At 44.7% G+C, this 27,843-nt stretch overlaps 1 protein-coding gene and 1 non-coding gene across 2 annotated transcripts; both read left to right on the plus strand.

Annotated features, from left to right (window-relative positions):
• The first annotated feature begins 2,092 nt into the window (after positions 1-2,092).
• On the plus strand, positions 2,093-2,198 carry LOC111753530 (U6 spliceosomal RNA). The gene has a single exon (XR_002788309.1). It is a non-coding gene; the product is annotated as a U6 spliceosomal RNA (small nuclear RNA).
• Positions 2,199-2,752: 554 nt separating this feature from the next.
• Positions 2,753-27,147, plus strand: Sun5 (Sad1 and UNC84 domain containing 5). Its single transcript, XM_063247927.1, has 13 exons — positions 2,753-2,921; positions 4,962-5,020; positions 5,190-5,264; positions 6,025-6,091; positions 7,260-7,321; positions 9,973-10,022; positions 11,240-11,274; positions 11,829-11,937; positions 22,673-22,751; positions 23,670-23,785; positions 25,313-25,480; positions 25,945-26,031; positions 26,990-27,147. Exons 1-13 carry the CDS (start codon positions 2,845-2,847, stop codon positions 27,119-27,121), a joined length of 1,116 nt encoding a protein of 371 aa, XP_063103997.1. The 5' UTR covers positions 2,753-2,844; the 3' UTR covers positions 27,122-27,147.
• The last annotated feature ends 696 nt before the right edge of the window (positions 27,148-27,843 follow it).

Here is a 27,843-nt window from a genome sequence, read left to right on the forward strand (position 1 = left end):
TGCCTCCAGCAAAGTCGAGCACCTCTTGCTGAGTACCTAGTATGCACAAAGAGTTCTTCACCCACTCTCCTACATCCTCAGGATGGGATCTGGTTCTGTTCAACCCCAAAATCAGTAACTGAAGCGTACTATAATACATGTTTGTTGAGTGAAAATATGAAAGCATGAACAATTTGTCATAACTGACAGCAGAATTTGTTTCCCCTTCACTGAATTCTCAGGGGCCTTGTACCCACCTCCTATTGCTGCTGCAATAAATGACCACTAACTTAGTGACTCAAAAGACAAATTCGTCATCTTCTAGTTCCAGAGATCACAAGTTCAAAGTGGGTCCTGCTGGGCTAAAATCCGAGTGGTATCAACAGGGTTACATACCTTGCTGAACTTGTTTCCCGGCTGTCTCCAGCTTCTGACTCCTGATTCAACCCTCCATCTTCAAAGCCGGAAAGGTGCTATTTCTCTGTTTCCCTCTTCTGCTTACAAGGACCCTTCTGATGACACCTGGCACATTTGGATAAGGATAGTCTCCCCACCTCAAGGTCAGCTTAGTAGGGACCTTAACTCCATCTGCTACCTTTAGCTCCCTTTTGCATGTAATTTAATGTGCTGGTTTTAAGGTGCCAGCCTTTTGGGGGGAACATCATTAATCCACTTTCCACAGAGACTTACACTGCAATTTTGAGCAAAGGCCACCAGGAGGCAGAAGTAAGTTCATTTTAGCTTCCAGAAAACATAGACTGGCAGTCTTGTGCTTTTATTTTCCCCATTAAGAAGTACACCTGGGGCCGACCCAGGGGTAGAACCAAGCAGCCAGCGTCTCCTGAGATCCACACCATCCTGGAACTTAGGGCACTGGGAAACCAAGCAACCAGCCTGCCTCCCTAGTTAGCAGCCGTGAGCCTCCCGGGGCTCAGCTGAGAATCAAACATCACACCTCCCTCCTCCCCGCCCCTGTTAGCAAATGGGAGCCAGAGATCTGAGCATCTCTTGGGAGGTTGACCATACACAATACAGCAAATAGGGAAGGTTTCCTTCCACCATCTCTTTGAAGGAAAATATTCTTATCACTGTTTTGCTTTGTTCTGATTAATTGTATTGCTTTGATAAGTTATATAATGTTTTGTATTTGGTTTGATTTTGCTATACTTGATTGAAAGAACAACTATTGTAAAGAAAACAAGATATACTCTGGCACCTATTACTGTTATCCTGGTAACCTGCTGTGACTTTCTGTACCAATTTCACCGTACTGTCTTAATTGGCTTTGTTCTGTTGTATTTCACTACCTTCAAAATAATTTTTTAAAAAATTTTTAAATAAGAAGAAGTACACCTGGACACCAGCCTTTTCCCATGAATAAGCACCATTCATGGACTGCAGGGGAAGAGAACAAGAAGTCAACAAGAAGCAAGCCCTCTCTGCAAGTTGGCACCATGCACAGGTCACTGGGGGGGGGGGGGACCAGGAGACAAGAAGAGCCAACCCCTCTCACCCCCTACTGTAAGCAATTGGCTGATCCGGAGAAACACAAGCTGCCATGAGAGCTATTGAGGTAAAATACAATTTAATGCTTGTAGTGTTTAGTGTTTCACTGACTTTGCAGGTCTAAAGCTGGCAGTCTGGTCATCTATTCAGAGGATAATAATATGCAATGTAGCATCTATGGGGGATCTCTTTCTGAAGGTGGTAGCCATTGTTAATTCCCTATCATCTTGTTTTGAAGTCCTGTATCACTTTCATTGGTTTGTTGGGTTGAGTTTTATTTTGTATTGTCTTGTTTGATTATTATATCCAATGGCATGGGCAGCTATTTCAAAAATAACAAGATATATTACGGTAGCCATTTTAGATTTACTAGTATCTTGTTTTGGAAGCCTTTGCTGTGTTCTTTGTTTTATTTTTACTGGCTCTATTCTGTACTGTTTGAGTTTTGCTATGTCTGAAGATATGGCCAGATGTTTTGAAGACAACAAGAAGCATGATGATAACCATTGTTGATTTCCTATTATCTCGAAGTCCTGTGTCACATTGTCTTGATTTGGATTTATTGTCGCATTTTGCTTAATTTTATTCTCTTTAAAATAAAAACAGAGTGCCCGCTTTGGCAGCACATTCACTAAAACTGGAACAATAGAGAGAAATTAGCGCGGGCCCTGTGCAAGGACGACATGCAAATTCATGAAGTGTTCCTTATTTTTTTCCTTCACACATCAGAAGCTAATGTGAACGTGAAAAAAGCTGTTTTTAAAGCCAGTCAGAGATCCTGTTTGTAGGGATTTACAATTTGGCATTTATTTATCTTTAAAAGTACTAATCTGACCTCAAAAAAATTTTTAAATTTACTTTTAAAAAGTACACCTATATTAAAACAACACATGGAAATTATTCTGTGTGACACAAAATGTCTGCCAGTGAGAAGCTCGGCCCTGTGAAACACATTCGTGTGCAGCCTAAGAGGAGGTGAACTGAGGCAGGGAGGCAGGACATCTTCTGAGATGCAAGGGCAAGCCAGACCAGGTACTGGAGCCTCAGCTGTCACCCTGCCTCATCCCCAAGAGCTGGGCATGGATCTTCCCACTTCATGGCTTTAGATTCCCCATGTTAAAGACACGGAAGTTGTCACAGTAGCGTCCTCTGATGGGGAAGTTCAGGGACCAAGCTGGAGACACAGTGGCCTCCCTGCCCACCTACTCTGTGAGGTCACAGTGCTCACGGTTCCACTTGACCCCTGAGCCCACATGTCACCCTCCAGGGGACACTCAGAGGTAGTGGCAGCAGCCACATTCTCCTCGTTGAGTCCCAGAGACCCCCACCACCATTCCTCCATCCTAGAGAAAGGCATCAATGCCACGGTCCTCAAGGAACCCTGTGGGCCCATGTGTCCTGTCTGAAGATATGGCCTATAATACCAGGCCACGAAGGTGAGAAAAGCAGCCCCCCACCACTTTGCCCAGCCCCACACAGTTTATGAAAGGCCTAGTCCTCTCCTGGGAGGTAAACCAGAGGCAGCAGTCATGCTGTAGGTACAGCAGCTGAGGCCCAGAACAAAGTCTCCAGACAAGAGGTGGCACAGTGGCCAGCCCTCTGGCATGTGTTTCTTGCACACATGCTGTGTGCCAGTCATGGGGCAGAGGCCAAGTGATGTACCAGTCCCGTATGTTCCTTGCCTTTAGGGAGCTCATGCTAGGGAGGCAGGTGCTGAACAAGAAAACACACATCTCTGCTCTTGTGTCTGTCAAGGGGCATCTGATTTCAGGTGACAGAAATTCCAACCCAAAATGATGCCCATTTCTGGGTCCCAGAACAGGATTTATCCCCCAGGAAGGTATAAGATTTAACCATGGTAATCCCAGCTACTCAGGAGGCTGAGGCAGGAGAATCAGAAGTTTGAGGCCAGCCTGCACAAGTTAATGAGGACTTGTGTCCAAATAAAAATAAAAATGGGCTGGAGCAGTAGATCACTGGCCTAGCTTGTATAAAGACTCTGGGTTTTATCCCCAGTACTAGAAAAAAAAAAAAAACCCAGCCACACATTGAGAGAAGAAGCTATTATAACTTGAATGTGTATTTTTAGTAAATCCCTCTGTTTTTAATTGACATTTAGGAACTGTACACATTTATGAGGGACAGTGTGATAATTCAGTACTACAGGTAATGATCAAATCAGGTAAAGAGCATTTCTTTGTGTTAGGAAACTTCAGCATCCTCTCTTTCAGTCATTTTGAGATACATATTAAGTTGCTGTAAACTATTCACTTTACTGTGATATACATTCTTTAGGAATATTTTAAACATGTACATTTGTAGAGGATAAATAATACCTTAACATAATTGGGTTTTATGTTAGCCAACTTTATGTCACTATAACAAAAAAGGTTTTTTGGACTCCTGGTTATGGAGGCTCCAACCCATGGTTAGCTGACCATATTGTTTTGTGTGGCCTCTTAGCACGGTAAAAGTGAGTGGAAACAAAATTTCCTCATGAGCCAGGAAGCACAGAAAAGGGAAGAGCCTGGATTTCCACAGTGCCCTTCAAGGAGAACCCTCCAGTCACCCAAGGGCCTCCTACAGCCACACCCCCACCCCAGGTCCACAGTACTGTCCCATATTGCCACCCTGGGAAGCAAACTTTTAACACATGGGCCCTGGGGAAGGAGCATTCAAATTCCAAACTGTAACAGGCATACTGGATAGTTTCTTAACAAACCAAACACGGAGGGGGTATAATCTGTAAGGTTTGTAGCCCATTGCCTACAATGGGAATAAATACAATACTTTTGTATTTAGGAGAAAATACAGTACTTTCGTCTCACCTACCAGGAAGTTCTAAGGAGTGGATGGCTCCAGTGTATGTGAATGCCCCATTCTTTGATGCTTCCCAAGACCCAAGTCATTTAGGTCGTCATTTGGTCTTCCTTATAGCCTCCTCTCTCTTCAGTCACCAGATGGCTGCCACAGCTCTGGCCATCACATAGAAACATGACTGTCTAAGGTAGAGGGAGAGTGGATGCTGCTTCCTAAGGGTCTCATTTCAGCAATGACAAAACCACTTCCCCAAGTCCTATATGATCAGAGACACAATGCCCCACCCTACCTCCCCTTCAGATGCCCCATCCTTGAAACCCACACTTCAGAGGTGATGGGTGGCCCACAACAGGCTTCAACCAATTTGATGCCTTACCTCCCCTGGGGTAGTAGAGGAGGGATAACACAAAATAAAGTTTCTGCCAAGAAGAGCAGAGAGTAGCTTTTGGGTGACAATCACCATGGTGGCCATAGCAACTGGGGTCTTCCTTAAAAGAACCCTGGATTTGGGACCAGCCAGAGAGACTGTCCTTGAAGTATAGCCCTGCACTTTGTACATCACTCTGTGGCTCAGTTTCTCCATCTGGAATGTGGCAACATCACATACCCTCCAGATTTTAAAATGTGAATGTGATTGTGACTTTTATCATCCCCAGGGGCAACCCGCGAAGCCAGAACCCCTGCAGGGTGGCCGAGGAGCCCACAGCACACAGGAGTGAGCCAAGAGGGGACTCTGAGGGCTGATGGGCAGCTCAGAAAGATTTAACAGGCAACAGGGTGGGGGTGGGGCATCAAGAGGCGGGGGTGGGGGTTTGAGGGGATACTTGCACCAAGTCCATGTCCTGGAGGCTGGCAGCAACCTGACAGTCCTGTGCTCTCTGCAGATAATGGCATCCTGTTGCCTGCCCACATCAGCACCCCAGCTGTCAGCCTGACGCACTCCATGCTGGGATATGTGTGTATGTATGCACTGAAGCCCCAGCTTGGTCATCGATGTGGCCAAGGAAGGGGTCCAGTCTCAGGCCAGGTGGACCCCAGCCAAGTGAGGCTGGCCCTGTTGCAGGGTTTGTAGGCAGCAGCAGGCTGAACTCAAGCCTCCCTATGGTTGGGGGACGGGGGTGCGTCCAGGCAGAGTCTCTCTGATGACTGAAAGGGGAAGTAGAAAGGAACCTTGCTGTTTAAAGGAGGAGTCACCTGCCAGCCCTCCTCTGCCCTGGTTCCGTCCATCCCTCCATCAATTCACCCACACTAGTATTTGTTGGTAGTCTGTCCATCCCCTCGCCCATCTCTCTGCCCATCGTCTTTCCTCTCCTCCTCCCGTGCTCTCACCCATTTTCCTGCTCATCCATCTTCCAAGCCAGGCAGCCATCCTCTTCTCTGTCCTCCAGCCACCCATGTGTCCTTCCGTTTCTGGCTGTTGTGAACCCCTGCTTTTCCCCTGCTCCATGCAAGGCATCTGGAGATGAACCTAAAAAGGACCCTGTTCTTGTCAAGCTCCCAGTGTTTTCTGTGCTCCAGAGTCACGGCTGCTATCTATGAAGTGTCACTGCTCAGCAAGCAGTGCTTATCTGTGGGGCCTGTACTCGCTCCAGCCTGGTGCTCACCCACGGCCTGAGCCACGGGGTGTAGAGGGGTCTCCAGCTCCAGGGTCTCCCCCAGCTCCAGGACAGCCAGGGAATCTGTGCAATGGGCCTCACTTTCCTCCTGTGTCCACTGCAGCTTGGTTCAACTGCCTGGCCTGCTTCCTGAGAACCCAGGCCCAGCAAGTCCTGTTCAACACCTGCAGGTGAGCAGGAGTAGAGGACAGCTGACGACCATGCATCTCTTTCATGGGTTTGAAATCGCCTCCTGTAGCCAGAATGGATAAGGGATTCCAAACCTGGCTTTTAGCAGAACCCCAACCCAGAACCCAGTGTGACTCCCCAGCTCCAGCTCAGCCTCCTGCAGCCCCCTGAAACCCTGCCCCCGCTCCTTTCCAGGTTGCCTCATTTCCCTCCTGCTGTGGACCCACGGGGCTAGCCAGGCTGGGGTTTTCTTCCTAGATACTGCTTCTGTTCCCAGCCCTATGCCTTTGTCTAGTCCAGACTCAGTTTGTCAATGCTGATAATAAAGCACTCAGACAGCAAGATATCTCAGCAAGGCAAGCCTGTTTTACTTCGGCAGAAGGGCACTAGCGTATTTTAGCATGAGGTCGCAAGCACATGCAAGGCACAGAAACAGGCTCCTTTTATTTTCTAACTCGTGAGAAGCAGCTGGCCTTCTCCCCACTGGCTGGTTTGAAAGTTCACAATCTGTCCTGATTGGTAGTTTAAACAGTGCTAGGAGAAGGCCTGAAGGGTTGCTGGGCAGGGTTACTAAGGTTGGGGAGTATGGGTTTTGGGGAACTAAAAGTCCTTGGCTGTTGATGAATTATTCTTTGTGGTCATTTGTGTTGCTGGGATCTAAGCTGAGCAGACATTTCCAGTAACCATGGGAGGGGTATGGGGAAGCTTAGGGTGAACTGGAGTTTAAGGTGGAGGTGCTCCTGTTTACAACTTTGATAGAACAGATAGGGCTGTGGTTTCTCACAAGTGTGTTTCCTTCCTGGGCTTCCAGCCCCTTCTCCTGCTCCACCCCTATAAATTCCTTTGTGCTCCTGCAGAGCTGTCTGCCCCACTCATCCAATTAAAGTTTAAATTATAATAGTTCCTCAATGCTGCTCACTCGGGACCCAGCCTTGGCCCTCCCACTCATGAGCGGCCCACAAAGGCACTCACAAAATCACGATGGGGGTGCTGGGTGTGTTGGTCCTGAGGTCCTAACAAGGAGGCCACTGGGCTAACCCCTGAAGGGCAGGACACCAAGGAGAGAAGGGCGAGGCGTGAGCCTGCAGGAGCTGCAGGGAGCCAGGGAGGAAGGAGAGCACTTGCCTGGCTCTCCAGCCTCCTGTTGACCATGGCTTTTCGGGCTTCCAGGTGCAAGCTGCTGTGCCAGAAGCTCATGGAGAAGACAGGTGTTCTGCTCCTCTGTGCCTTGGGTGCGTCCCCAGGGCCCTGTCCTGTGTGGGAGCATCCCCAGGCCCTGACCCATCCTGGAGAGGGAAGTTCAAGGGCTCTGACACTGACTCTGTGACCCCGGGAAGACACTGCTCCTCTACATGCGTGGTTTCCCCGTCTGTCTCATGGGGAGTTTTGCTGTAAGGAATAAATGAAATGAGCCCAAGAAAAAAATCTGAAAGCTAAAAAATGCTTTAAAAACTGTAAAGCTCTCCCCAAACCATGTTACGATCATTATTGCATCTTCCTGGGCTTTCCATGGCTTCTTTCTGGCCACCTCCATGGCAGCCCCACATCACAGTGTTGCCTGCCAAGCAAAAGAACTCGCCCCCCACTCCACTCAGGCATGCTGGCTTTGGAGTGGAGGTGTCGGTGGAGGAGGAGAGAATCAGATCCCCCAAGGGAAAATGAGGACAAGAGAACTTCCCTGTTTCAGCCCAACAACAGGATTTTTTAAAACAACAGCTCTATTGAGAAGAAACAACTTCTAGACCATAAAGTTTTCCCTTTTAAAGCACATATATCAGTGCATTCACAAGGCTGTACATCCATCACCACTATCAAACCTGAGAATACGTTCACAAATTTAGAAAGGAACTCCTCAGCGGCTGGCAGTCATTCCGCATTCCTCCTAAGCAACTACTGTCTTTTTTCCTGTCTATATAGATTTACCTATTTTGGAAATTTCATATAAATGTTCTTTGTAGCTTCTTCCATTTGGCATAATTCTGTCGAGATTCGTGCCTGCTATAGCATGTATCAGGACTTTATTTTCTTTTATGACCAAAAGTAGTTATGGAGGGGCAGATACGATATTGACAGAGTTGTTTGTTTTTGCTTTTTGGCTATTTCTGCTATGAAGTTTCCTGTGCAGTTTGAATTCAATGTGGTTTTTGTATGGATGTGTTTTCAGCTGCCCTAGGTAATTACCTAGGAGCAGAATTTCTGAATCCTAGCTATTTCAGAAAATCAAACTGTTTTCCAAAGTGCCATCTCATTTTACCTTCTCACCAGCATTTTGTCTTCCCACTCAACAGTTTCTCTATGTTCTTGCTGCTACTTGTTACTCGTATAAACCATTGTAGAGGGCATGGAGTGACACGGCATTGTAGATTTGATTTGCATTTCCCTAATGATTAATGATGCTAAAACATCTCTTCCTATGCTTATTGGCCTTGTACATACATTCTTTGAAAAATGCCTATTCAAATCCTTTGCTCATTTGGATTGTCTTTTGTTGTTGTTGTTGTTACAAATATATTATCTTTTTCCTTCTGAATTGTGAGAATTTTAAGCAGTTTGGATACAAGTCCCTTCTCAGATATATGACTTGCAAAATATCTCCTCCTATTTTGTCCTCTACAGCACAAATTTTTTTTAATTTTGATGAAGCCCAAGTAACCTATATTTTCTTTCATTGCTTATGCTTTTGGTATAATGTTTACAAAGCCATTTGTCTAACTCCAGATCATGAAGAGCCTCTGCTATGTTTTAAGAGTTTCATACCTTTAGCTCTTACATTTAGTTCCATAGTCCAGTTTTACTTTATAAGGTAGAAATTCAACTTTATCTTTCAAATATGGATACCCAGTTGTGCTAGCACCATTTATTGAAAAGACTATCATTTGCCTCACAATTGTCTTGGCACTTTTGTTGAAATTCAGTTGATCCTAAATGAGAGGGTTCTATTTCTGAATCTCAGTTCTGTTCCATTGACCTGTATGTCTGTCTATATGCCATTACCACCCTGGAGTGCGAGTCTTCCAAATTTGTTCTTTTCCAAGATTGTTTTGGCTCTTATGAATCCCGTATCTCCATACGAATTTCAGAAAAAGAAGTCAGTGGGATCTTGATGGGGACCAGTAGATGAATTTGGGGAGTAGTGTCACCTTAACGATATTAAGTCTTTCAATCCATGAACCTAGACTGTCTTTCCATTATTGGTGGATATCTCGATGTGTTCTTTCATTTGTTTTAACAGTGTTTCCTTATTTTTAAAGTACAAATGTTGCACTTCTTTTGTTAAATTTATTCTTAAGTATCTCATTCTTTATGAAGCTATTGTAAATGGTATTTTCTTAATTTCTGTTTTGGATTGCTCATTATCATCATATACAAATATAATTGATTTTGTATATTAATCCTCTCAATTATTAGTTCTGACACTGGGCAAGTTGCCTAGTCTTAAATACATTAGGATGCTAGGTGTGAGATCATGTCATTTGCAAAAAGAGATAGAATTACTCTCTCCTTTGTGTGAATCTGAATGCCTTTTATCTCTTTTTCCTGACTAATCTGGTTAAGATCTCCAAAGTAGAGTTAATTAGAAAAGGCAAGAGCAGACATCCTTGTCTTGCTCCTGATCTTAGCAGGTAAGCATCTAGTCCTCATATTTGTCATATGTCTTATGTGACAAATATAACATATATCATAAAGAACATGAAGTGGATATTACTGTTGTTCCCATTTTTCATAGAAGGAAACTGGGGCACAGAGAAGTTGGTAAAGTCTCCTGATGTTTGTTGCACAGTGCTAGTGATTGCCAAGGCTGGGATCTGAACTCAGATACTTGCACTCCAGAACCCAGGCTCTGTATGTTAAGTAGTGCCTTCTTGTTCTCATGACCCCACAGGATTCTGGATGTTTTCTATGCACATACCATCAAAAATGGAAGTCTGGCAGGTGAGTGTGTGTCCTTTTCAGGTACCAGAGTTGACTGCTTTTGTTCAAACCAGTCACCAGCCCACAGCTCCTCTCTCTCGTCACATCCCACCCCCATCAGTCCCTTACTCACTGGCTCATCCCTGATCCAGGTCTCTGCCTTTGTCACACTGCTCACCTGCACACCAAATGTGGCTTTCAAAGACCAGATCCAACAGCCCTTCCCCCCAGGATGACTCTTCTGTCACTGTACCTCAAAAAGGGCCTTCATTTCTGAAGGGCCCCACCTAAAGCAAAGTAATAAGGATAAGAAAAGCATTTCTCTATCCAAGGTAGTTTGTTCACTTCTGCTTAAATAAGACAAGATCCACTTTCTTTGTGGTTTGGGGGGAGGAAAGAAAAGAAAACAAGTGGCCAGAGCTCCCTGTTTAATGAAGTCTCAGAAGGCCTATAAGGAATGGGGACCCAAGGGCCCTGTCTTTCCCTCATCTCGTCCCTTTATGAATATCTTCATATCATTCACTTGTTCCAGAAATACCAAGACAGAGAAACCACATTCCCCTCCCACATTTTTTAAATAATCATAAGTACAATTTTCTTGCATCATAACCCTTTCCCCACTCTACCGGTGACAATTTGAAGGAAGGAAAAAGGTCTGACTCATCCAAGCAATGTCCAGCTCAGTGCCAGGCGCAGGGCTGCCATTATCAATATTGGTTGGCTGAGTGGCCAGCCAGATGACTGGGTATGAACAGAAGAAGAATGGATAGGAGGATAGAAGAGTGAATGGGTGGATGGATGAAGACAGGTTGGATGTAAAGGAGACAGGAATGAGGGAACTGATGGGAGGATAATAGATGATAGATAGATAGATGCATAAATGGGGAAATTGGTGAGTAAAATGCTTGATGGGAGGTCAGATGGATGGATGATGGGTGGGTGGATGAGGAATGGTGGATGTATGAGGGTGAATGTATGCAAGGGTAGATGGAAGGGAATTGGGGGACATAGAAAAGCAGATGGATGGGGAAGGTAGGTGGATGGGGAAGAATGGATAAAAAGGAGAGTAACAAGTTTGCAATTTAAGAGATTGTGGGTAGGTTGATGGATGAAAGGCTAAACAAGAATCTGGATGAATGGATGGACACATGGCTGTGGGAGAATGGATGGATGAAGCTTTCTTAAGTCCAGATTAGGCCACCTGATAGAGATTCCTGCTTCCCTCAACACTCTTCCAGGATGACAGCATAAATAGTCCACTGCAGAGCCTGAGGTAAGAAAAATCTGCTTAATCCTGTGTTACTTGCTTTGTTTTGTTCTGATCCGCTGTGTTTTGTTTTGTTCTCTTTAAAATAAAAAAAAATATGCTTATTAGTCCTAGCACCTAAAACCATGGCTGTAGCAAGAAATTACAGCACACTGGTTAGGAATGAAGGCTCTCCAGTCAGGCCAACCTGTATTTAGGTCCTAGCCCCGTAGTTCCTACCCACCTAGCCTTACTTAAGTCCCTTCATTTCCCTGGCCCTTTGATGTCTTCCTTTGAGATGAGGCAGATCACCCACCTTGCTCTAGGCATTATAAAAAAATGTGAAGAGCTTTGACTAGTTTCTAGGACATAATCAGAGATCAGTAAGTAGTAGCCATGACGAAATATTAGCCAACAAGTCATAATCTGCATCCTTAATTACAGACAAAATTCTCAGAACCATTTGAAAGGAAGGAGTTGGTCTTAAGGATACGCTTAAGAAAGAATGGGCAAAGGGTGAGTGCGAGGTTAACAGCACATCACAAAGCAGTCAGTTCTTGTTTTCATTCCTTCCTGATAAGGTTGTACCAAGAGAAGGTGCGACACCACTCTGGGGAAATCCAGGACCTCCGAGGTAGTGTGAACCTGCTCATTGCCAAACTCAAGGAGATGGAAGCCATGTCAGATGAGGTGAGATGCAGCCCACTGTGGCCTGAACATCTAACTTCTCAGTTTGATCTGTTTTCTGTATCCCAAGTCACAGTCTGTCTTGGTTTTATCCCTCATTTTGATGGAACCTATCTCCCAATAACCTCCTAGAAAAGGAGTATTTTTTACAACTTGCATGTTTAAAAACACCTTTACCCTTGCACTTGATTGATAGTTTGGCTGGGTTAGAATTCTATAAAGTTACCCGGTTCATTTGTTTTTCACTCTTTATGCCTAAGCTTCGATATTGTCTTTTGAACTTTCTTCAGACTTACTAATAATGCTGTATTATGCCTATGAAATCTACTATTAATTTTAAATACTGTGCTATTTGGTTCTAAAATACATAGTTGAGTCTATGATTTTAATTGTATGGTGAAATTCTGCAACATTTTATCCATATTGTTAATATTTTCCTTTATTTTATTTAACACATTTGTTATGGTTATTTTAAAAATCTTTGTAACTCCAAGTCTGGATTATCTGTGGTCTTCTTCTGTTTTCTGTTTTGTGTTTTGGTTTTCCTCTTAGGTAAACTATATGGTCTTACATTTTAGTGTTTAGTAATTTTGTATGTTTTTCTAGACATTGGATAGAAAAGAATTCTATGTGCTTTAAGTAATTATATCTTCTATCAAGAGAGTCTCCCTTTTTTTTCTAAGGAGATGAAGTAGACTGACCACTTCCTTTTAGACATGCATTGAGCTGATTCAGAGAGTTACAATTGCAAATTTTATAAAACTTACTCAGAGATTTTCAGTCTAACTCTTTAAACTCTTGCCCATCCAACTGCAAAAATTTTCAAATGTTGGCAAAGTCTGAAAATACTTGAAAATATCCCCATAATGAGATTTTTTAAAGGATTATTTAAAATGTAAACAGTTTTATTTAGAGACAGACAGTTATTCTACAGTTGAGGTATTTGTTTATGCAAGAGAGTATGAAGCATGGTTTACTCTCTAGAAACTAACCAAGTAGCCAAAGTCAAGAGAAATAATAGCACTCACAGGACACAAACTGTGGGTGTGTAGCTACCATTCACCCACCTCAAACAGGCCTGTTTTAAAACTAAAAACAACAACAATAAAATAAAATGTTTTAATGGCAAGATTAGCCATAGTTTGAAGACTCTCAGTCTTCCAATTTTGTTTTCTAGCCCTGCATAAATGCAAACTCTCAGGTCCCAGTGGTGCCCTCTCTGCCAGGGACAAAGCTGAACTCTCAGTTTCTAATTATACCAGGGTGGCGTCCTAAGGAAAATAGCTACTAAGATACTCCGCATTGACTCACCATTTCTCCTAGGACAGTGGAATCTCAGTATAGCCCAAATGCCTGCAGCACCATACCTGGACCCCATCCAGGACTAATGAATCAGACACTGAAGCTGGGCGTCAAGCCACAAGTTTCTGACATATTCCATAGAGAACCACTGTCCTAACGTTTCCATCTCAAGCTTGATTTTGGGGGTAAATCCTCCATCAGAGGAAGTTGATCCTTAAGCTATATGAGGATGCGATGTTCTAGTCTGCCTTTCAAGAACTCTGGAAGTAGCTCATTGGTTTCCTGTAGTCTTGAAATTCAATTAACATCTTGTGGGGGAAACCGGCCATGTTGGAGGCTCTTCCAGTCCTCAATTTAGTCACTATTCCTGTGTGATCAAGAAGAATATTACTGCTTTCTCCTTCACCAATGGGAGTCTATTGTCTGAACTAAGTCCAGATCTTCAGCCCATGCCCAGAAACATCAGATGCCCAGAATCACCCCTGGATTAATAAAATTGTCAGCAAATCTCAGAGTAGTTCCCTCACTTTAGAATCTTAATCTGATCCCTGTTTCTCCCATCACTCATAATGGCTTCTAAATATAATTTAATAGTAGCCTGACCTTTTCTCGCTGTTGCTGTTATAAGCACTGAGCTTACCTCATCTGACCTAGGAGCCCTTTATCTTCCCTGACACCTGAACTGTGATGAAAACATACCAATAGCCTGGCCACCCTTAGAAACCGTTCAGTCTGAAACTCACATCCTTCAAGAAACTTCACATCCTAAGAAAAGTTCATTAATCATGTAATTAAACCAGTGATTTTTCTCACTGGTCCTATTTTTTTCTGTTCTCACTTTTAGGCACTCATGCTTGGATGCTAACTCCTGGGCTAATTTGCTACTTTTTTCCTTTTGTCTCTGTTTTTTTCTCATTGCCTTTTTGTTCTACAGTTGAGAAAATGTTCCCAGCCTTCTCTACCAGAATTTCTACTGAATTTATTTGTGCTGACATGTTCTGAATTCTCCAAAAGTTTGAGTTTGCTCTCCTAGGCTTTCTCTTTCACAGAATTCTATTCTCGTTTCATGAATACAGTATTTTTCTAACTTCTCTGAGCTTGTTAAGGATCATTTTCCTTTTGATGTTTTCTTCTTCCCACATGGGTTCACTTTAGCATTGCCAATTTTGCTTTGATTTCCTCCCTGTTAAAGACTCTCCCTGACTGTCCTGAAATCCTTAAGTTGACTGTTTAGATATAGCCTGCAGGGCGTAACACTAGTTTTGTCATAAAGGCACATTACTGTAGGTATATAATATCCATTTATTCTTTAGAATATTTTTGATTAATGAATTTTAATTTTATGACTTTTATTATATCAAACAATGAGTACTTAAGAGGAAAAAAATCAAAAATAAAGTATTGACTTTTCCATATTTATTGTTTATTAAAAAAATCAAAGTTTTCAACATCAATTGTTTTTTAAGTGTACCAAGTCTAAAAAAAGAAACACTAGAAATCAATTCCTATATGAACCAGAATGAAAATAACAAGAGAACTCTACCAAAAAATCTTTACTTCAATTATCACACCTAAGGCAGTCTGCACACATGACAACAGCACATTCTGCAAATACATACAGCTTACACAGATAGCACATGTGTTTTGCTTTCCTGGCCTCCTTGTGGGACATACTTGACATTTGGTTGGGTTCACTGCATGTCTAAAAGGAGGGTCTTATTGTATTATGCAATGCGTAGTTAACAAGAACATAAAATATCAATAAACTATTAAATTCTTAATATGTATGGTGCATCAGGAAAAACATCAACATTTTCACATTAGCTGTGTGCTTGCTTACAAAACCTAAAAGATAACATCAGAAGCAAATTCCTACATGAACTCCAATAAAAATACCAATAGAACTCTACAATAAAATTCTCTGCTTCAGTTGTCACACTCAAGGCAATCGTCACACATGTCCACTGCATGCTCCATGTTCACGCCTCACACAGGCTTAGTTTTTCTTTCCTTTCCTTTCCTTTCCTTTCAGGCCATTCTTGTCACCTCTATTGTCTTTCTGTTTTGTCAGGAGCTTCCTACTGTATTGTACAACGTACACTTAGGGAAATAAGATATCATAAAATATCAAATATGTAACGAGTATTTAGAATAAACACCAACATTTTCACCATCAGCTGTTTACTAACTTACAAAACCTTAAAGATAACATCAGAAATAAAAACCTATGTGAACTACAATGTAAATATAAACAAAAGCCTACCACACAATCTTTGCTTCAACTGTCACACCCAAGGCAGTCTTCACACTCGAAAACTGTATGTTCCATACACAAGAATTGCTTACACTGATATCATGTATGTTTTGTTTCCCTGTCCTTTCCTGTAGGACACAGTTGACATCTTGTTTTCCTGTCGATGTAATAGGTCTTTATGATGCTGTGCCTGCCCGTTCACCTGTCAGCTCACCAGTGTGCCTCACAATTTTTTTTTTTTGCATAGTTCCCTAGGCAGAAACATTTTGTTTTTCTTCTTCTGTAAATGGTCTCTTAGGAGCTCCATTCCCAGGCTTCTAAGAAAATTTCTCCATGGTGTTTTGTACTTGTTGTTTTCTTTGTAAACTATCAAACTGTGCCACTCATGTCTAGAGGATGTGAAACACAACCATTTGTGTTTTGAGTGACACAATAGCTGCTGCATTTGTAAGACTCATCAACATCTACTCTGCCTTTGATTTTGCTGTAGAAAGTTTCCATCTCAGACTTCATTCACCTGAGGTTTTCCTATCAATATCTCCATCTTGGTACAGTGTTGACATCAGCAGTACCGGTTTGTTTTTCTTCCATATACAAGGCCAATGTTACATCTTTCTGAAATCCAAAGATTGGATAATTCTGTTTTGAAATTGCAACATTTCATTTGGAATTTCATCTTTGTTTCTGCATACAGTTCTTATGCTGATCAACTTGTGCTCTGTTAGCAAATATAACATCAATTGGAAACTGGTAAATCAATCATAGAATGTTGCATTCTGATACATAAGGAAATGGGAGCAAAAAGTCTGTTCACAACATCATTTGGTTGATTATGATGCAAATAAGAACCTGGTGGCTGAATTCCAAAATAAATTTCTAAATTGAAAGTATAATAAGCCTTCACATCTACAAATTTTTATGCCATATTTTGAAGGTTTTTGGAGGAATATACTCCCTGAAGTTACTGCAACCATGAAATGCTGCAAGATGTTCACCAGTAGTCCTGTATTCGAATGGTGTGTAAATTTCTTAACAATTGCCCACAAATATCTCAAACAATTAGTGAACAGCAGCCAGATTATCGGTTCTTTTTTTTTTTTTTTTTTTTTTTTCTTGGCAGGTGGTTTTGTGGTCAAACGTCAGGCAATTTTGAAGGAAAACAGATCTCTTCAGTGTCATCATTATTCTACAAACCTTAAGCCCACACTCATTGCTTTTCATAAGTCTTTTACATCCCTGCAATTACCATGAGAAAACCCTGCTAAGTATAGCAAATCTATGAATGCTTTCAGTTCAGCTAATGGTACATTTTTTAGTATGGCTACTGGTGCATACAGAATGTTTTACTTATATTTCAGCATTTGTGTATTTGTACATCTTGTAGCATTTCATCTGTTACAAATAACTTCCAACACTGAATGGCAGTGCTGGCATTCTATCTAATAGATTTTACCCTTCTGCCTATCCTCACTATATATTTCTACTAGTCAAATATGTATTCACATTGGTGTTTTCTTCATCATCTCAATCAAGGAGGTCTGTATTCCCTGTGTCAGCATTGATGAATTCTTGGTGCATTTCACTGTAACAAGATCTTTGGCAAATGTGTCCAACATTAAAGGCATTATTGTCATCATCCATGGATGGATGATCTGATGATTCACTTTTGACCTCCAAAATTCATTCGTGTACCATTGTACTGAAATGGGCTATTTCTACCAGAAAAATCAAAAGAAAAAATTTTTAAAACACATTCTAAATGCACAGACATTTAGCAAAGAGCATTTCATGGGTAAAATTCACCTTCTATTTCTGCTTTGACTCCCCTGTACATACTTTGCCATTTATGTGCCACGTGGATGTATGCTCAGATCAATTTTTGCTTTTCCCAGGCACACCTTATGTGAGTCACCTACACATTCCATTTATGATAAAATACATATTTACAGAACAGAAAGGTGGTTTTGGGTGCATGTTACTGTCTGTGGTGCTCAAGCAAACATGCAAACCTGTTAGCCAGAGCATTATGTGGGTAAAAATCCCAGTTTGACACTTTTACACACATGCACACCCCTTGCCATTCATCGTAATAGATAGGTAAACACAAAGATTGCTTCCTGTACTCCCCAGATTCAGCTACTAAGCCACAGAGCTGGCTACTATTACGCTGAAGTATAAATTTACAGTAAAAGAGTATGAGATGGGTGGTTGTAACCCAATGTTATGCTTAACAGAGGAGAATGAACAAGCTGGCTACTAGCTCTAAAAATGTGCCATGGAGGTTGGCATCTGTGGGCTTTCTTGTTGGGCACAGTCCCTTGAAGAACACCAGATAAAGCCTGAATCCCCTAAGAAGACTGGGAAGTGTGTTGGAAGGGGCCCGTGTGGCCAGTGTATATACATAAGCACTTAATCTAACCTCACCTTCAACTCTGCCTGTTCTCCCCCAAACCAGAGAGCCTCTGATTTTTGTTTCATTGAGATATACATACAGTAAAATGCACTAATCTTGTTTACCCTGCAGTGAGTTTGAACCATATAACCCTACCCAAATCACAGCCCAGTAGATTTCTAGCCCCCAGAAGATTCCTTTGTCTGACTTGTCAGCTCTATAGTCTCAGAGGTTACCATGATTCTGACTTCTACCATTATATATTTCTGGATTGTTATATAAATGGAATACTATAATACTATGTTGTATTCATAATAATGTCTATGAGATCCATTTATATTTTTGGCAACAATAGATCATCAATAGCTTCTATACATTTTATCATGCCTAGTATTCATTGAGGATACATCATGGATTACCCATTCTACTAAGAACAGACATTTGGATTGGTCCTAATTTAAGACTCTTAAAGCTGCTGTAAACATTCTTGAACAAACCATCTGGTGAACATATATACTTAGTTCCTTTGGGAGCAGCTATTTCTAGGAGTAAAATTGCTAAGGCATAAGATACGTGTGCATTCATTTTATTAGATACTCCCCAGAGCAGCATATGCAAATTCCAGCTGCTCCACCTCCTTCCCAAGAGTGGGAATTACATCTTTTTCATTTTCTCATTCTGGCGGGTGAAAAGCAGTGCCCTACTGAGGTTTACTTTGCATTGCATGGATTGTTAACCATGATGAGTATCTCTTCATTATTCACTGGCCATTTGGATTTCTGCCTGGTGCCTTCGGAGGGAGGGTCTCCTTATCGATGTGTATGACTTCTTATGTGCTCCGGACACACATCCTTGGTTGGATATACATATTGTAAATATTTCATGTGGTTTTCCAGCCTGATTTTTCCCTCCCAGTGGTGATGAGCAAAGGTTTTCAATTTTAATCAGTCCAGTGTATCTGTCTCACATTGCAACTGGGAGAAGTTTAACAAGAAGAATGACTGCATGGCCTATGTTGCTCCTGTGCCAAGACTGCAGTCTTCAACTAACAGCAGAGCCTGAAGGTGAGAGCCTGAGCTGCCAGTTCCACCTCTCACCAACTGTGGGCATTTGTATGAGTGATCCTGTGCCTTAGTGTTACTATCTGCACAAAGGGAGTGACAAAGGGCTGAGCAAGACTCGAGGCCGACAATAGGCCTGGCACCTAGGAGATTTGTAGATCTCTGTAATCCTTGGACAGTGTTCTGTGTCTCTGGACCACACACATGAGTGTTGCCCCATCTTACAAATGAAAACCTCAAGACTCAGAGGTGACTCTTCTCCAGGGCCCCACAGCAGCAAGCATCTTTCTGCTTGCAGATCTCTATCCCTGACCTCAGTAACCAGCCAGTTGTGGCTATACACACCTGTAATCCCAGCACTCTGGGAGGCTGAGGCAGAAAGATCAGAAGTTTGAGCCCAGCCAGCATGATTTAGCAATTTAGGGAGACCCTGTCTCTAAATTTCAAAAAAAAAAAGTCTTAAGTGGCTGGGGGTGGGGATCCACCTCCACCTGCCAGCTGCCACCACCAGAAGGCTCCTTCCTGCCCACAGCCAGCATGGGCAAAGGGAGCCAGCAGATCAATCTCCATCTGCTAGGCTGCTGACAGTAGAAGGCTTGCTTCCTGCAAGCAACCAGTGGGAACCGGGACACAGCCAGATAAGCACCATGCACCCGACCCGCAGGCCACCATTGGAGGCCCTTCCTTCAGGCAGCCATTACCCACTGAGAGAATCAGACAAATATACCCTGTGTGCCTGCCACCATTGCGGGAGTCTCAGTGTAGACACACAGGCTGTGAGAGGTGGCCCCACCACCAAGCACCCCTGGCAACTGGAGAAGCTCCAGTGTAGCTGCACAGGTCTGGAGAAGCTCGCTCCACACCCTGACCTGGGGTCAGAGAAACCCAGGTGCCTGTCCCATTCCACTACACTGCAGAGGGGCAGCTAGTGTGAGAAGTGCCTGGGAGCCCATGATCAGCTTGTTGGGAGGAATCCAGGAGAATATCAAGACAAAGGAACAAAAGGCAATCTCACACCTCCAGCCCACACAGAACAAATCTGGGAGATAGTCATGGGAGAAAACAGAAGTCACACACCTGAAATCTCTGAGAGGATAGCAACTAAAGTAAGGAAACAACATTATGAGACTGTAAAATTAATAAAATTAGAAATAATGTCTCAGGTAAAAGAAATGAAAAACATAAAAATTGCTCAGCATATCTAAGGAAGACATAGATTTAAAAAAAAAGAGCAGCATAGGAAAATGATGGAAACCTTGAATGAACAATATAGAAAGGAATTACAATGCATAAAACATTCAAAAAGATATTCAGGAAATTAAAAAGTCAATTGAAAACTGGTAAAACTGCTTGAAAGAGACTGAAGATAGACTTTTGGACCTTGAAGATAGGATTATAGCTAGTGATCATGAAAGGTTTTTAAAAATAACAAGGAACCGGGGCTGGGGATTTAGCTCAGTGGCATAAGCGCCTGCCTTGTTAGCAGGCAGTCGTGAGTTCGATCCCCGGTACCGATAAAAAGGAAAAAGACAAAAAAATAATAATAATAATAAGGAACCAAGAAATAACAATTCAGCGGCTTCAAGATGATACAAAGAGAAATAATTGAAGAAGTATAGGTATCAGTGAAGAAGCAGGGGTCAACACAAATGAAGTAAAAAGGCTATTTACAGAAGTAATAGAAAACTTCCCAAACATGGGGAAGGGATCTGGTATACAAGTAAGTGATGCATATACAACTCCAACCAGCCATAACCGAAGCAAATCTACACCCAGACATAGAATAATCAAGATCCCATAAATTCAGCACAAGAACAGAATATCACAAGCTGTTAAGAAACAGATCACCTATCAAGGAAAATCAGAATCACAGCAGATTTGTCAATACAAACCATCAAGTCAAGAAGAGTTTGGAGAGAAGTACTTAAATTCTGAAGGAAAACAATTTCCAACCCAGATTGATGTACCCTGAAAAACTATCTTTCAAAATTGATGCAAAAATAAGATACTTCCATGATAAAGAACAACGGAAGGAATTCATGACCACCAGACCAAGCCTACAGAGAGCTGAAAGATTTTCTACAGAGAAATAAAGATGATCGTGGTTCCAGGAACAGCAGCAGAGGAGGATCACCAAACAGGGCAGGCAACTGAATGAAGGAGAAAAGTGGAGGACCAACAGCAGGAGGATAGCATGGCAGAGACAAGCCAATGTACACTGGTTGTAACCATTAATGTAGACGGCCTCAACTCAGCAATAAAAAGAAACACGGGGCCAGTAGACCAAGAAACAAGGTCCATCAATATACTGCATATAAGAAATGCATTTAACTTGAAAGGAAATTCATAGACTAAAAATCAAAGGGGAAAAAATAATTGTTCCACATGACAGGGGACCAGAAAAAAGCAAGGGTAACTTGTCCATCAACCACAAAATGGATGAGAAAGATATGGCATTTTCATACAATGCAAAGCTACCCAGCTATAAAGCAGGATAATCTCAAGGCTTTGTAGGTAAATGGTTGCAACTGGAGGTCATGCTCATGGGTGAAACAGTTTGAACTCATATAGGTGAACACTAGCATAAAAAATACAAGGAGTTAGTGGGATCCAAAACACAGTAAGTATTGTAAAAGTGATAGGGGAGGAAACACCCAGGAGGAGAAGGTGGTAACCAATGTTAATTTGTTATTGTGTTGAACTCTTGTAATGTTTTCACAATTTTGTTAGGTTTGGTTCTGTTCCATCATGTTTTGTTGATTTTACTATGTCTGATGATATGGGCAGCTATTTTGAATATAATGGGATGTATTATGGTAATCATGCTTGTTTCCTATTATCTTGTTTTGAAATCCTATAATGCTTTCATTCTTTTAATTGGTTTTATTAACATATTTATTTATATGTTTTGTTTTGATTTTAGTATGTGTGGTTGTATGAACAGCTATTTTAAAGAAATCGAGACATTATAGTAACCATTGTTCATTTCCTGTTAACTGATTCCAAAGTTCTGTAGTGCTTTCATTCTTTTGTTTTGATTGGTTTTAGTCTGTTTTCTATTATTTGATTTTATTGTGTGAACAAGAAGCCTTACGGTAGCCATTGTTAAGTTCCTATTGTCTTGCTTTGAAGTCCTGTAATGCTTTCATTCTTTTGATTGGTTTTATGCTATTTTGTTTTGTTTGATTACATTGTGTTTGAAGGTATGGACAACTATTTCGAAGAAGACAAGAGACATTATGATAGCCACTGTTGATTTCCTGTTGTCTTGTTGTGAAGTCCTGTGTCACTTGCCTTATTCTGTTCTGATTTGCCTTGTTCTGTTTTGCTTCATTTTGTTTTGCTTTGTTTTATTCTCTTTAAAATAAAAAATTAAACAGAAAAAGGCTGGGGATGTAGCTTAGTGCAAAGTTCCCGAGTTCATTCTCTAGTATCATACACACTCACACACAAAAGACTCAGGATCTCCAGATAACACCCCATCGTGGGGCCTTGACAGCCCACAGTAAACCAGTGGGTAAGAGTGATTAGCTCTACCCCAGGGGCTTCCTCATGCATAGCAACTGGACCTTCTGTCTAGTGCACAGCCAGCGACAGCAGCTACAGGTAAGAATAGCCCTGTAGGGAAAGAGGATGCTCTGAAGGCACCTGTCACTTGAAAAGGACACACAGGAGACTCTGATCTACACAAATACACCAGGGTACAGCTTGTGTTTTCTGCCTTTTCAGGAAAAATTGACCCAGAAGATAATGAAGATGATACAAGGCGACTACATTGAAAAGCCGGACTTTGCCCTGAAGTCTATAGGCAAGTGTCTTCCCCGCCCCCACCTGCCTATCTCCAGTGTCCTCGGAGGACCCTGCCAGCTCTGGGTAAGCCACCCCTGCTGCTGGACTTTTCCCCTCCAGCTAGCCTCTGTCCCAGCCTCACTTGCCTTAATGGGATCTGGCACCAGGCAGGGGCAGGAGTCTGAAGCCCTCTAGGGTGCCTGCCTTCCCACTGCTGTCACCCCACACCATTGTCCACACCTGGTTGGGCACACAGAGGTCACACACCCATGTCTCTACCCTGGGGGGTTGGGAGACTAGCCAGAAACAAACAAGCTGGGGCTGAATGGCAGGCAGAAACCCTAAAGCAGGTGGCTGGATAGAGGGACCCAGGCAGGGGGGCGCCTCCTGCTGGGAGACACAATCGATGAAGAAGGAAAATCACTCCTGACCAAGCCAACACGTGGAAAGTGCTCTGGGCAGAGGCCTGCAGGAGCCAGCAATGGGCACCTGGGAGGCAGTGAGGAGACAGATGAACAGACAGGACCTAGTAGGACATGCTGGGTTACCGCGGTGACCATCAGGCACTTCCAGCTGACCTGTGTGCATGAACTTAATGATATGTGGAGTCAGAAAGCAGCAGCCCAATGCCTGAGCCACCTCAGGCTCAGCTGAGCTCCCAGGTCCCGGCCTCTCCCTTCCACGCACAGGGTGCACTGACGGCTCAGCACACTGATACGGTGGGAGGACCAGAGGCACCCTGGGAGCGTTTCAGTGCTCCCACTAGCTCATCCCCACACTCTCCCCTGCAAAGTGGGTGCTCTGGTTACTGCTGTCATGGTGACCTTCTATGCGCCCATTACCCAAAGGAGACCTGAACTGCAGGGAGGGCAAGGGACTCAGAGAAGCCCTGGTAGGTGCAGTGAGTGCCCAGTCAATGCGGTTCCCTCTCACACAGGTGCCACCATCGACTTCGAACACACATCAGCTACGTACAACCATGACAAGGCTCGCTCTTACTGGAACTGGATCCGGCTGTGGAACTACGCGCAGCCCCCAGACGTGATCCTTGAGGCAGGGGACAGCAGGGGACAGGGGAGAGGGCAGGGGTGTGGTCAGCCTGTGAGGACAGGAGCTGTCAGCAGAGGTGGGGGTGGGAATGAAGGTGAGAGGCCTGAGGTGGGCTCAGTGAAAGAACAGACAAATGGGGTACACACAGGGACAGGGACAGCTTGCTTTGCCCTGGAAGGCCCCATCCAGCCCTGGAACTTCAGGATCTGAGAACCTTAGGACATCCCCGGAAACAGGTCCTTGGTATACCCATTTACAAAGAGCCAGGTCACTTAACTGTAACCACACAAATGGTCACTGGAATGTGGCAGAGCCAGATTTCAAAGCTGACCAAACTGTCCCTCTGGAGTCCTGCCTCATAGAGGAGGAGACTGAGGCCCAAAGACGAGAAGGGAGTCATCCGAGTCCCAGAGCAAGCACCTCTTGGCCTGGCAGACACTGGCTGAGTGTTTTGTCCTCATGGCCAACCCCAAGTGGTGCCAAGTCCACAGGTGACACCATGGGTCCGACCCTCAGGGACCTCTAAGATGCCAGCATGCAGAGTCAGGAGGGAGCAATGACCTGGCAGGGACAGGGAGGCCTCCCTGTGGAGGCAGCCGAGGTGAGCAGGACTCATCAGGCAGAAGATGCCAAGGGCGCTCTGAGCTCAAGGAACTACTGTGGAGCACAGGGAAGGCAAGGCCCCGGCCAGGGAGGACTCAGCCTTGCAAAGACTGCAGGGCTGGGGCAGGGGCAGTGCTCTCCACAACTGATCCAGCTCCCTGCAGCTTCTGCCCCCCAGGCTGCTCCACTGGCCACTGGGCCTTTCACAGCCTCTCCCTCCGCTCACTGTCAGCAAGCCCTCATCTCCTCTGGTAACAGTTCCTCCAGCAGCCCCAGCCCCACTTCCTGAACCCCTATCCTGCACCTGCTGTTCCAGGTCAGGTCTGCCCAAACTCTCTCCAAAAAGCTCAGGCGCTGCTGAATGAACCTTGGCTGTGTGACTTAGACTGAACCTCTTTCCTTTTGTGAGCTGCTGCTTCTCCTTTAGGAGGCAGGAGATTGTACTGGTTCATGTCATGCTCCAGGGTCACAAGACTTGGGTTACACTTCCAGCTCTGCATGGTCCTGGGCCTATTTTCTGCTCTGTTCCTCAATTTCTCCACCTGTAAAATGGGGAAAGTAAGGGTACCTTGGAGAGTGATAGCAAGACTATGTAAAGAAGGCAGGTAGGGGCCAGGGGTTTAGCTCAGCAGCACAAGCACCTGCCTGGCAAGCATGAAGTCCTGAGTTTGATCCCTGGTACCAAAAAAAAAAAAAAAAAAAAAAAAAAAAGAAGGTAGCTAGCGATGAATGGGAGGGGAAGTAGTGAATGAAAATGAGTGAATGAATATCGAGGGGCTGGAGTCTGGAAAGTCTGAGCAGGCAGGAGCTCCCAGGAGAGGTGGCCACAGCCCAGTTCTGCAAAGAAACAGGGGTGGCTTCCTTTGGGGAACAAGGACATACATGGGGAACCAGTTCCCTTCACAGCCGCTGTGACACCTCTTCCAGCCCAACATGACACCGGGCAACTGCTGGGCCTTCGAGGGTGACCGCGGCCAGGTGACCATCCGACTGGCCCAAAAGGTCTACCTGTCCAACATCACGCTGCAGCACATCCCCAAGACCATCTCCCTGTCAGGCAGCCTGGACACTGCCCCCAAGGACTTTGTCGTCTACGTGAGTTACCCAGAGAGGAGCATGCTTAGTGAGGGGACACCACATAACAGGGCAGTCCAAGCCTTGTGAGTGAGGGCAGTATGGCCAAACTGGGCTCAGATCCCAGCCTTCAAGGATGGGCACGAGCACCTGCTCCATCCCAGCCAGGCTTCTCAAGGCCAAGAACCTGCAGAGACCACGGAGCCCCCATTTTGCTGAGAAGGTTTAGAGAATTGTCAGGACCTCATGGGTAAAATGAGGTCCAGAGAAGGTCAGCGAAACGCTCCAATCCTACATGTCAATGGCCAAGTTAGCAGACCCTCTGCCTCTGCCTCCCAGTCCAGTGCTCTCCTGTCCATTATACCATGTGGTAATGTAACGCTATCTAAAGGGAGGAGCTCCTTGTTCCAGAAAGTATGCAAGTCTTAGCTGGAGAGAGGAGACGTCCTGTGGAGAAAGGCTCATCTGTGACGTTGTCTCCGCAGGGCATGGAGAGCTCCCCTGGGGAGGAGGTGTTCCTCGGGGCGTTCCAGTTCCAGCCAGAAAACATTATCCAGATGTTCCCACTCCAGGTACCTGTGCACCTGCTGTGCCCACCCTGGGCCCCACTCTTTCCCCCACAGCCTGGGAGGTACCAGTGAATACCCAGCTAAAAAAGAAACTGAGGCCCAGAGAGATGGAACCACTGCCTGGGGCCAAGAATGTGACTGAGCCTGGGGAGATCCGCCCACCTCCGGAAATCCCCCATGTTCCCTGATCTGCCCAGGAGACCTCTCGCTGCATTTCTCCCAGGGCCAGCAGATGTTGAACCCGTCAGGTGGGGGTGCTGGCTCTAAAGTCTATCTCCTGGGAACACCTTAATCAGCACCTGACCCAATGACAGGTGGGGAAACTGAGACCTGGAAGAGAGGGAGTAGGGGACAGAAGCAGGATCAGTGGTGGCCAGAATGGCATGGGAGCTTGTCAAGGGGTGTCCTTGACAAGGAGTGTCCAGGCTTGGGAATCAGGCCATTACTGGCCCAAATCTCCTTCTGGCCACAAATGTTGTGCAATGTTGGGGCTTTTTCTGTCTGTGTGGGCCTCAGTTTCACACCTGTAATTCCCTGGGAGATTGAAGCCATGTGGAGAGAGGGGGAAGGCCAGGCTCCCCTCCTTATGGACCAAACACAGCTTCCACCCTTCTGGTGAAAGAAAGGAAGCCAGTGCTGCTGAGCCTTCCAGCCCCCAGATCCCAATCGGGGAACAGCTTTTACCATGCCCGTCTTACAAAGCAGGGAAACTGAGGCCCAGAGGAAAGTGCTTTACCCCCTGTCCCACAGCGCATATGCCGCTGAGGCCCCAAGGCCAGGCAGTTTCCCCAGCCCCAGCAGGTCTGTCCTGACCTCAGCGCCCACTAGCCCAACCCCGGAGTACGGACTTTCTGTGTGGCCTATGAAATGGGAGAGCTCCCTTCCCCTCCAATGGCCCCTCTGTGGGGCAGCGTGGAGGCCTGTGGGTCACACTGGCCCTGTCTCTGATCCTCTCCTCCAGAATCCACAGCAGCGGGCCTTTGGTGCGGTCAAGGTGAAGATTTCCAGCAACTGGGGGAACCCACGCTTCACCTGCCTGTACCGCGTGCGCGTGCACGGCTCAGTGGCCCCGCCCCTCAAAACCCTGACCTAAAAGAGTAAAGTTTATTCTTTAGCCCAGACCACATCGGAGTGTCTTTGGGCCCTAAAGAGGGACAGTGGCCTCTGGCACCTGAGGCCACAGTGAGCTACTATTGATGCCCCTGGGTGCCTGGGCACCTTCACCACAGCCCTAGGAGCCCCCATTTCATAGATGGGAAAGGCACCAGGCAACAGTGACATCTGGAGACCACTGCCAGCAGACACACCAGGGTCAAACCCACATGTCTGATTCCAGTAGAAGGGACATGTCTGTTTCAAATGGAGCTTGGCCCTGACCTGTGTGACCTTTAGCAAAACCCCACCCTCTCAGGGGCTCAGTCTCCCCATCTGTACAGTAGGGGTAGGATGATGAGTGTTATATCAGATGAGGTGGCAGGCGAGAGACCCCATGTCTCCACTCCTCAGAGTGTTCCCACATCCTGTGAATGATTTGCTGTGTGATATTGGGCAAGACACACCCTCTCTGGGCACCAGTTTTTCCAGATGTGAAAGTTCCTATTCCCCAAACCTCAGTCACTCCAATCCTATGTCATCTTCCTGCACTGCATTTACATGAAGTGTAGAGAAGCACTAGAATGGTATCTCCTGCCAGTATACCTCACAGCACACAGCATGATGCACGGTAGGTGTGGTTACTGCCACCCTCTGGCCTTAGGCAGGTGACAGAATGACCAGTCCTTTGGTGAGGGGCAATGCTGCCCCTAACCAGAGCCC

Source organism: Cavia porcellus, unplaced genomic scaffold (genome assembly GCF_034190915.1).
Source record: "Cavia porcellus strain 051 isolate PalLab524CR breed Dunkin Hartley unplaced genomic scaffold, mCavPor4.1 scaffold_5, whole genome shotgun sequence".
Taxonomy (NCBI): domain Eukaryota; kingdom Metazoa; phylum Chordata; class Mammalia; order Rodentia; family Caviidae; genus Cavia; species Cavia porcellus.